The 11,270-nt window shown below is 40.8% G+C and overlaps 1 protein-coding gene and 1 non-coding gene across 2 annotated transcripts; both read left to right on the plus strand.

Annotated features, from left to right (window-relative positions):
* Positions 1 to 161: 161 nt before the first annotated feature.
* On the plus strand, positions 162 to 10,987 carry ddx54 (DEAD-box helicase 54). Its single transcript, XM_089020869.1, is given in 21 exon segments — positions 162 to 412; positions 1,035 to 1,161; positions 2,127 to 2,197; positions 2,262 to 2,450; positions 2,527 to 2,576; positions 2,656 to 2,697; positions 3,568 to 3,663; positions 3,732 to 3,853; positions 4,817 to 4,878; positions 4,956 to 5,087; positions 5,179 to 5,356; positions 5,359 to 5,388; positions 6,695 to 6,826; positions 6,900 to 7,121; positions 7,198 to 7,271; positions 7,345 to 7,542; positions 8,572 to 8,717; positions 8,796 to 8,909; positions 8,985 to 9,095; positions 9,218 to 9,312; positions 10,406 to 10,987. Coding segments are annotated over 21 exon segments (2,550 nt in total). The 5' UTR covers positions 162 to 292; the 3' UTR covers positions 10,645 to 10,987.
* On the plus strand, positions 530 to 601 carry trnac-gca (transfer RNA cysteine (anticodon GCA)). Its single transcript has one exon. It is a non-coding gene; the product is annotated as a tRNA-Cys (tRNA).
* Positions 10,988 to 11,270: the final 283 nt, after the last annotated feature.

The following is an 11,270-nucleotide window of genomic DNA, read 5'->3' on the forward strand; positions in this document are numbered from 1 at the left end:
ATGCACAGTATTTTTTTTTCATTAATGGAGGTTGATTCCCCACTTTTGAAAAGGAAACAAACCGGAAGTTCTGATTGTAGTCGATAGAGGGCAGTCGAGATCGATAGCCTACTACCGGAAGTCAAGAACCGGAAAAGGAAAATTAAAAGACGAAGAAGAAACTCACACGTGTTTACAATATGTCCGCCTGACTCGTAGCCCACTCCTTTTTGACATAATAAGTTCTCTCGAAACAAGAATTTATTACTTCAACGCGTCTCGGGTGAACGAAAAGTCATTTTTGAACGCCGCCATGGCTCAGAGAAAGAAAAAAATGACCAAGAAGAAGAAAAATACGGCTGGCAGACAGCCGAACGCGGATTCCGACGACGGCGACTTCGAAATAGACGTGCAAATCAAAGATGACGATTCCGTAAGCCTTAAAAATATTTTCAAACCCTCACGCGATTGGTTTCTATCTTATGTTGTGATTGCGAAAACTTCGGGTATTGATTCCATTACCCAAGCATGCACATTGGAATCTAGCATCGGGGGTATAGCTCAGTGGTAGAGCATTTGACTGCAGATCAAGAGGTCTCCGGTTCAAATCCGGATGCCCCCTTCAGGTCTTTTTCCTCTCCAATAATGTATTACCAGAATGAAACATGACTCAAAGAATTAATACGTGTTAGTAAGTATATTGTGCTTTTTTACAATACGTCATCTATTTTTACGGCCTTTAGCTGCAGCACTCTTGAAGACTTGACTTTACACTCTTGACTTGACTATTTTTCTTGGGTGTCAGCCGAGACAGACAACCATCAATACTAACATTCATACCCAAGGACAATGAAGTTTTCACTGAACCTAAACTGAGTTTTGATGAGAGAAGCAAGGCACATTTTTGCCTCCTGGTTGACATTTGAGAACCAATGTTAGGCAAATATGCTAATTGTAAAGGTTTCAGTGCACCCTCTGCCTACTTCTGTTAATGAAATTCCCCCCACTCTTGATTAATATTCTTTATCCAACATCTATATTTTGAATTTTGACAGCCCAGGGAAAAGTTGTTGCGCTTCCCCACTGCTTCTGACTGCCTGTCTGATGTGGAGCTTGATACCAGGGAAATGGTCCGGGCCCAGAACAAGAAGAAAAAGAAATCGGGGGGATTTCAATCCATGGGTGAGTGCCACCACAATAAATATTAAGTGCAATAACATCCCTGTGTTTTATTGCTTGTGCTGTTGTACTTGTATGTGGTCAAATAATAGTAGGCCAGTTAAAGGACAATCGACGTCTCCGGACAAGTTGTGTCCATAATTTGTAAAATGGCTTCAAATGACTTCTACTGAGCGTATTTTACAAAGATTCCACCGCATATAGCTAGATTTTACGTTTTAAGACTCGTGCTGAATATTCAGGAAGTCTTGTTTTTGAGTTGGTGACGAGTTCGTACGTGACGTCACTGAAGGAACGCCCCTGACTGAAAAAAAGACACATTGTAGCAGTCCTTCTATCACGTCAATATATTTTGCTGTACTTGTTTGCTCTGAAAACCTTGTGTTGCACCAAAAAGCCGCCAGAAGAGGGCGACCAAGCTCCATATAAGGAACTTATCAGCCTGTGGAAACTAAATACACTGTCGTGTCTACAAGGGGTCGCCATTTTCTGCCTCTTTTTTGGTGATCCATTTCCCCCCAACGTTGCCTCAAAATGGCACGGAATAAATTCTTTCATCGATTGCAAACATGTATGCTTTCCTCTTCAGAACTATTTGAATCATATTCATAACTGGATGTGTAACAAGAAAGCATATTCTCCGAATCTGAAGCCATTGTTTTGATTCTCCAGCAATGCAAGACGTCTTGGCGTGACGTCACGAACTGGGGGCGGGGCTTTCTGAAAATGCCCAATTCACAGCTCAATTTTTTCGCAGATTTTGAACACTTTAAGTCATTTTTATTGGTGTTTGGCATTTGAATAAAAATATCAGCCTGCGTGTTTTGGGTATTTTAGATGCTATAAAACGTTTTTCTGATGTCAGTTAGGAAACAAAAAAGTGACGTCGGTTGTTCTTTAAATAATCAAATACGGTGATGTAGGCATATGTTTTCTTCACCACAATTCTCCATTTTGTGTATGGTTAGGACTCAGCTACCCCGTCTTCAAAGGCATCATGAAGAAGGGCTACAAAGTGCCAACGCCAATTCAAAGAAAGGTGAGACTGGCACCCCTTGTTATCTTCAAATACAATATTCTAACCCCATTATTCGCACATCAAGACTATCCCGGTCATTCTGGACGGCAAAGACGTCGTCGCCATGGCTCGGACTGGCAGCGGCAAGACGGCCGCCTTCCTGGTGCCCATGTTTGAGAAGCTGAAGGCGCCGCATGCTCAGACGGGTGCGAGGGCTCTCATCTTGACCCCCACTAGAGAACTGGCCCTGCAGACTATGAGGTTCACAAAAGAGGTAAACGATGGCAATGAATGCGGCGTCAAATGAAGTCACACCTGGAAATGAATTCTAATCAATTCAATCGTCGCAGTTGGGGAAGTTAACGAAGCTGAAGACAACCTTGATTCTTGGTGGAGACAGGTGTGTGGTTGTTAATCTTTTTAATTCATGTCTATGTTTCGTTTTTTTTGCTGTTAAAATGATGTCTGTGCCATTCCAGTTTGGAAGACCAGTTTGCTGCTCTTCATGAAAATCCGGACATGTAAGTACAAACACAAACTTAAGTCATTTTGTGTCATCGTTTGAAACAATTTTGCCTTGAGCTCCCTCTTTTAATAACAAACAATACTTTAAAGGACAACCGACGCCTCCGGACAAGTTGTGTCCATAATTTGTAAAATGGCTTCAAATGACTTCTACTGAGCGTATTATACAAAGATTCCATTTAGCTATATTTTACGCTTTAAAACTCGCGCTGAATATTCCAGAAGTCTTGTTTTTGAGTTGGTAACGAGCACTCACGTCACTGAAGGAATGCCCCTGACCGAAAAAAGGACACATTGTAGCAGTCCTTCCATCACGTCAATGCATTTTGCTGTACTTTGTTTGGTCTGAAAACTTTGTGTAGCACCAAAAAGAGGCCCGTGGAAACGGGTTGATTAATTCCTTACACTGAGCTTTGTTGCCATCTTCTGCCTCTTTTTGGTGCTACATTTCCCGCCCCAAGATACCTCAAAATGGCACGGAATAAATTCTTTCATCGATTGCAAATATGTATGCTTTCCTCTTCAGAACTATTTGAATCATATTCATAACTGGATGAGAAACAAGAAAGCATCTTCTCCGAATCTGAAGCCATTGTTTTGATTCTCGGGCAAGGCAAGACGTCCTGGCGTGACGTCATGACCAAGGGGGCGGGACCTTCTGAAACTCAGCATCTCCGGGGTCATTTTGAAGTATTTTTTGGACACTTAGTCATTTTTATTGGTATTTTGCATTTGACTAAAATATCAACCGCGTGTTTTGGGTATTTTAGATGCTATTAAAACTTTTTTCTGATGTCAGTTAGGAAACAAAAAAAATGGTGTCGGTTGTCCTTTAAATATTGCTGATTTCTCTCCGTGTCCGCCAGAATCATCGGCACCCCCGGCCGTCTTATGCACGTCGTGTCGGAAATGAATTTGAAGCTGAAACACGTGGAATATGTGGTGTTCGATGAGGCCGACAGGTACTTTAAGTATCATTTAGCAAAGCTGTTATCAAAACATATCAATATACACCCCGAACCTTCCTCAGGTTGTTTGAGATGGGCTTTGCCGAACAGCTCCAGGAGATCATCAGAAGACTTCCTGACACTCGACAGACTTTGTTATTCTCTGCCACGTTGCCTAAACTGCTAGTGGAGTTTGCCAGAGCGGGTGAGACGATCCAATATCAATATTTAATCAAATGTGACTTTCAAAGGTTACAATAATGCTTTTATTTAAAATGAATCACACGCACGCACACTGTAAGCACTTTCCAGACTGAATAAATTCACAAGTCGTACAGCATTGTCTTAGATGTAATAATAGTAATACTTTTTATTTATAAGCGCCTTTCAAAACTCTCTTAGACGAAACTGAAATCTTGGTTGTTTTAAGCAGAAGATAAAGAATATATTCTGTTCGCGTCAAAGCAACCGTTGCTTACAGGGTAACTGGCTGGCTATCTAGCTAGCTATCTATCTGGCTAGCTATCTAGGTAACTATGTATTAGCTAACTAGCTAGCTTTCTATCTATTTGAGTTATTCCATGTTGAGTGAACGCTGGCGTGTGTTGCTGCCGCTGCTCACCCGCACAAAAACTTATCCGGTGACTGTAAAGTCACCTTGAGAATTTTGAAAGGCACATATAAAAAAAATATATATTATAATAATAATCATACATTTTATTGTAAGCACCTTTCAAAGCTCTCAAGGACACTACAGCCACGGACTATAATAAATAAAATGCAATTATTATTAGTAGTAGTAGTATAATATTATTATTATTATTATTATTTAAATTATTATTATTTAAATTTTTATTTTTTATTTTATTATTGTTATTATTATTATTATTTATTTTTTATTTTATTATTGTTATTATCATAAACAAAATTCAGATGCTAGTTTCAGGCGCACATCTATGGTGTTTCACATTGTGCATTAGCTTTAAGCTACATGACTTACTGTCTGAATCTGTAAAAACAAATATTTTTTTAATCGAAATAAAATTGTAACATATTGGAAAATAGATCATATGTGTCAAAAATTTGCATTGTACTTTCTGAAGTGTCCTGTGAGTATTGATTGACAAGATTGACAAGTTTTTTATTTGTTTTTTGTTTTCATTCCCAGGGCTGACAGAACCAGTTTTGATTCGTTTGGATGTGGACTCGAAGCTGAGTGACCAAATCAAGGTTGGGGAAAAAAAAAAACAAAATTGCAATTTTATGTGCCGTGTATTGAAAGGTGCCTTGTCTTCTTTTCCCCGCAGCTGTCCTTCTTCCACCTGCGAGTGGATGACAAGCCGGCGATGCTGCTTCACCTTCTGAGGAACGTGGTCAAGCCTCAGGAGCAGACGGTGGTTTTCGCCGCCACTAAACATCACGTGGAGTACATCAAGGAGGTCAGCGGAGCATCAGAAAACTGCTTGCTAGCTTGCTAGCTAGCGTGGAGAGTCCTTCGCCATGTTTCTGACATCTCCGGTGGTTTCGTAGTTGTTGTCGTCGGAAGGTCTGGAGTGCGCCTACATCTACAGCGCCTTGGATCAAACGGCCAGAAAGATCAATATCGGGAAATTTGTACACCGCAAAGCCATGGTGCTCGTCGTGACAGACGTGGCCGCTCGCGGTATCGACATCCCGATGCTGGACAACGTGGTCAACTACAACTTCCCTCCAAGTCAAAGCTCTTCTTGCACAGAGTCGGTGAGCCAATGACAAGGTTGCACGCGACATGGTAACGTTTTCTTCCTGAAATGAGAGAAAGGCGGCAATTTATGGCACAAAAATATGGCAGTTCGTTTTATTAAACCTTTTCATGATTTAATTCCCAACAATTAACTCATTTAACTGCCAGACAATGTGTCCACACCACTGCCAGGGTTTTTGTCATTTTCACTCAAATTGCAGGAGTTTGAGGACTACATAATAATAATAATAATAATAATAATAATAATAATACATTTGATTTATAATTCAATCTCACTTTGCAGTCATGGGTTAATATTTTCTGTGGGTGAGCAGTGGCAGCCACACGCGCCAGCGTTCACTCAACCCAGAAGTAACTCAAATAGATAGAAAGCTAGCTAGCCAGCTAGCTAATAGATAACTAATAGCTAGCTAGCTAGCTAGATATCTAATAGATAGCTAGCTAGATACTACTACGACTACTACTATGACATACTACTAATAATAATCATACATTTCATTTCGAAGCGCCTTTCAAAACTCTCAAGGTCACTTTACAGTCACAGGATAAGTTTTTCTGTGGGTGAGCAGCGGCAGCCACACGCGCCAGCGTTCACTCAACCCGGAAGCTTATATACTACTACGACTACTACTATAACTACTACTTCTACTACTACTACTACTAATAATAATAATAATACATTTCATAGTAGTAATAGTAGCAATAGTAATAATAGTAATAATACATTTCATTCATATGCGCCTTTCAAAACTCTCAAGGTCACTTGACTGTCGCAGGATAAGTTTTTCTGTGGGTGAGCAGTGGCAGACACACCCGCCAGCGTTCACGCAACCCGGAATTAACTCAAATAGATAGCAAGCTAGCTAGCTAATAGATAACTAATAAATAACTAGCTAGATCGCTTATTCTTTTCCTTTCTGCTTTTCCCTGAATAAACATTCAATTCAGCGTAAGAAACCTTAGACTCTCTTCTTTCATCAAAAAAAGAGTTAATTCCTTAATTACATGGGTCGAGTTATGTGAACTTGAAATTGGGGCGGCTGTACAAAATACAATACATACATATTGATTTGTATCGTGCTTTAACAACAGCTGAAGCTGTAAAAAAAGCTCTAACATTGACAAAAGGCAAATGCTGCCTCCTGGTGGAAGGAAAAAACATTGCCAGAGGTGTGACCAGCGCTTTATCAGCACCCACGCAAGGAAAAAAAAACATTCCGGAACAAATTCAGTTTTCCATTCTTGAATACATTCGGGAATGGCAGTGAATGACTTAAATGGTTAGTTGAATTTTCCGCACAGGTCGTGTGGGCCGAGCGGGGCGCAGCGGCACAACCTACAGTTTGGTTTGTCCAGACGAGCTCCCTTTTGTGTATGACCTTCACCTCTTCCTGGGAAGACCCGTGCAGCTTGCCACATCGGCACACTCGGCAGGTAAGACCTTCACAAAAAATAAAAACAAACCCCGAAAAGTACTTTTTTTTTTTTTCTCTCGTCCTGCCTGCAGATTCAGACGGAACTTTCGGTCGGGTGCCTCAAAGCATCTTGGACGACGCAGCTGTCAGTCTGGTCACGGCGCACAATAATTCCTTGGACCTGCAGAACCTGCATCGCGTCTCGGAGAACGCCTACAAGCAGTATCTCAAGTCTCGGCCCAATCCCTCTGTGGAGTCCATCAGACGAGTGAAGAACTTGGACCTGACCTCAATGGCTGTCCATCCTTTACTAGGTCCGTTTTTTGGAAGATGAGCGAGCGCCCCTTGTCGGTGCCACCGACGTTGGTGACAGTTTGTTTTTTGTTTTAGGGTCGAGATTGGCGAAAACTGAACTGGACCGCCTTCAAATTGTCGACGCCATCAAAGGCTACAAATCTAAATCGGTGACTGCATTTTTCAACACAGATTTTTAACACCACTCCATTTTGACGCCCGCTAATTGTCTTCCTACACTAGACAATCTTTGAAATCAACTCCAGCAGCAAGACGCCCGCCAGCGAAGTGATGCGGGCAAAGCGCTCCAAGGACTCGCGGGTGGTGGACAAATTCAGTAAGGACAGGCAAAATCTGGCGGCCGAGAGACACTTCCCTAAGGCCGTCAGCGTCCCAGACGGTCAAGACGTTGACGACTCGGGCGAGGACGACGAGCTACAGGTAAACACATAAAAATGTTTAATCAACCTTTACGTACGACAACGCTCGTGACATTCTAGCTTTCACTCCAAAAATTATCTGTTGTAAAAGCATGCAAATACATTGATACCTTGGCTTACGAACTTAATTGGTTCCCAGACGGGGCGTGTAAGGTGAAAAGTGTGTATCCCAAAAATCAATTTCCAATAGGAAACTATTAAAATGAAAATAATCTGTTCCCAGGTCCCCATAAAACATATTTTTCTACTTCCTAATTGTCTAAAGCCTTACAAACTACACAAAATATACCCATTTAATTTAGAATGTAACTATTTTATGATAAAAGAAGAGACTCAGGTTTCTTACGCTGCATTGACTGTACAGTGATACCTTGGTTTAGGAACTTAATTGCTTCCCAGACAGAGTGTGTAAGGCGAAAAGTGTGTATCCAAAAAATGTATTTCCCATAGGATACCATTGAAATGAGGGCGGCTGTCCAAAATAATACAATGCAATACATACAAATTTGGTTCATTTAGCGCTTTAACAACAGCTGATGCTGTAACAAAGCGCTAACGTGGAGAAAGGGCAAATACTGACCCTGAATACATTCAGGAATAATAATAAGAATAATACATTTCATTTTAAGCGCCTTTCAAAGCTCTCAAGGACACTTTACAGTCACAGACAAGCTTATGTTCTATATTAAATAAAATACAATCACAAATAGAATACAATAAATAAAATGCAGTGATAAATAGAAACAAGAGAAAGAGCTAGAGAGAAAATGCGATTTTAAATCGGTGGGTTTTGAGATGGGATTTGAAGGTGGGAAGAGAATCGATGTTACGAATGTTGGGAGGAAGTGAGTTCCAGAGTTTGGGGGCAGAGCAGCTGAAAGCCCTGTCCCCCATCGTGCTGAGACGGGCGGGGGGGGGGGCATACAGAGGGGGAGGGAGGAATGGCAGCGAATTAGTTAAATATTAATTTGCGTGCGAAAAGACACTTTGAAAATGACCCAACCATTTTTTTTACTCTTTTTATAAACAGGACGTATTCTGCAAGGTGATTGGCGGCAAGAAGAAAGCCAATCAGGATGACGGGGAAGCGCATCCAAAGCGAGGGAAACGCGCGGCGGCTAAAGACGAGGATTACTACATCCCCTACAGACCCAAAGACTTCAACTCGGAGAGGGGGTGACAGCATCTTTAAAAAAAAAAAAAAGTCAACTTGAGTGAAATATTCTTAACACTTATCTCTTTGCGTGCTTTTAGCCTAAGTTTAAGTGGGGAAGGCAGCGCTTTTGAAACGCAAGCATCCTCCGCTGTCCTCGACCTCATGGGAGATGAAGGAGAAGGACTCAACCAGCATAAGAAAATTATGAAATGGTGACCCAAAAAAAAAATTAATTTTGCAATGTTGTCACACTTTGTACTCAATATTGATTTGGACTTGATTTGTAGGGATCGAAAGAGAAAACGCTTCGTTACAGACACGGGCAAAGATGACCAGAAGAAACGAATTAAACTGGATGGCGGTCAAACCATTCAAAGGAAGAAGAACAGGAAGAACTTGTATCCTTTGGATTCAATATGGCGCGTCGACCATTGAGTGTTTATGTTTTAATGTCAATTTTTTTAGAATGGACATTGGACCGGCGGGATTTATTTTGCTGTCATACTTAACAAACTCAAAGTTACGAGGAGTGGAAGAAGAAGTACAAAATTGACGAAGGAGCCGCTGACTCAGATGGGGAAGGAGGTGGAGGACGCGGGAGGAGGCCGCCAAGAGGTACATTTGACATCTTGTGTCTCGACACTAGGGGTGTCAAATTCATTTCACATGATGGGCCACATATGGCCTCGGTAGATGTCAAGTGTTTACTGTAAAATATCTAGCTTGCTACCTAGCTAGCTATCTATTTGCTATGTATTAGCTATCTAGCTGGCTATTTTTTTTTTGAACACTTGACACTTTATTTTTCACTCCAATTTGATGTTTACTGTAAAATATCTAGCTGACTATCTGACTAGCTAGCTAGCTAGCTAGCTATTTCAGAATCAGAATACCTTTATTCGTCCCGCAATGGGGAAATTTGCAGTCCACAGCAGCAATTGAAGAGGGATGGCTATTTGATATCTATAATAATAATAATACATTTCATTCATAAGCGCCTTTCAAAACTCTCAAGGTCACTTTACAGTCACGGGATCAGTTTTTCTATGGGTGAGCAGCGACAGCCACTTGTGCCAACGTTCACTCAACCCGGATTAAATGAAATAGATAAAGTTAGCTCGCTAGCTAGCTAATAGATAACTAATACAGGTAACATCCGACTTACGACCGGCTTGACTTACGAGCACGACCTCCAAACCTCTAGCTGGCTATCTAGCCGGCTATCTATTAGCTTAATAGCTATCTAGCTAGCTATCTATTGGCTATCTGTTATCTAGCTAGCTCACTTTCTACCTATTTGAGTTACTTCCGGGTTGAGCGAACGCTGGCGCGTGTGTCTTACCGCTGCTCACCCACAGAAAAACATATCCTGTGACTGTAAAATGACCTTGAGAGATTTTAAAGGCGCTTATAAATGAAATGTATTATTATTATACAATATGTTGTTAATTGAAGATGCCCATTATAATGTAGTGCACTTTATGTATGGAAAATGTATTTAAAGTTGCGCCTTATATTCCAGAAAATACTGTATTTATTTATTGGCTTTCTTCTTGCCGCCAATCACCTTGCAGAATACGTCCTGTTTATAAAAAGAGTAAAAAAAATATGGTTGGGTCCTTTTCAAAGTGTCTTTTCCCACGCAAATTTATATAGAATCATGTATATAGTCAATAATATGAGACTGTAATTTATTTACGTCTTACAGGCCGTGGGCAGAGTTCATCGGCTCCGAAGTACACACCCAACGGCAGCCGAGTGCGCAGCGAGCTCAAAACTAGCCAGCAGATCTTGAAAGAGCGCAAGAAACAACAGAAACATCGCTTCCTGCAGAGCGGAGGCCTCAAAAACTTGCGCGCCAAGAACAAGAAATGGCTGGGAGAAGTGAAGAAATCCGGTTTTGGTCGAGGCAGCCAAAAGAAGGGCAAGATGAGGAAGAGGTTGTGAGAATGAGCCACCAAAAAACACATTTAAGGTTTTATGGTTGGAATTCTCTTGGCTTCTTCACCGTGAACTTTCCAAATGGGAATGTATGCGAATGTATGGCCCGTTTTTGCATGCATTTTTTGAGTCCTTTACTGTGTAGATAACTTGATTACTTCATGGAAAATACAGAGAAGAATGGGATTACTTTTTGCTGTCATTATTTAAAGAAATGTGAAACTTAACGTGTCACATTGTTGGCACAGTTAGTTGCTTTTGAATCCTCCTTGATTTTTCTTAACACCTATTTTTACTTTCAGTGCCTCTGTTTTGAATGAATGAACGTTTTGCCCAAAAAGAAACTTAACGATATTGCCATTTTACATCATTGCCTTGTTTTTGTTATTTATTTTTTGAGTTTTTCGGCGTGTTTTGTTAATGTTTACGTCTTCGAGTGTAGACGTTTGGAAAATGCTAATACAGGTGGACACAATTGCGCATTGATTAGACACGCAGTGTCTTGCTTTATTCTATACTCGACGTTTCGCTTGCTTCGTGGCTAACTTTTAACTCCGAAACACGACGATTTTCGAGATTTAAATGTATTTTAAGTAAAGAGCGATATCAAAACATGTTTGAAAACTTCGTTG

Source organism: Hippocampus bargibanti, linkage group LG18 (assembly GCF_051943395.1).
Source record: "Hippocampus bargibanti isolate YZ-2025 linkage group LG18, ASM5194339v1, whole genome shotgun sequence".
NCBI lineage: Eukaryota > Metazoa > Chordata > Actinopteri > Syngnathiformes > Syngnathidae > Hippocampus > Hippocampus bargibanti.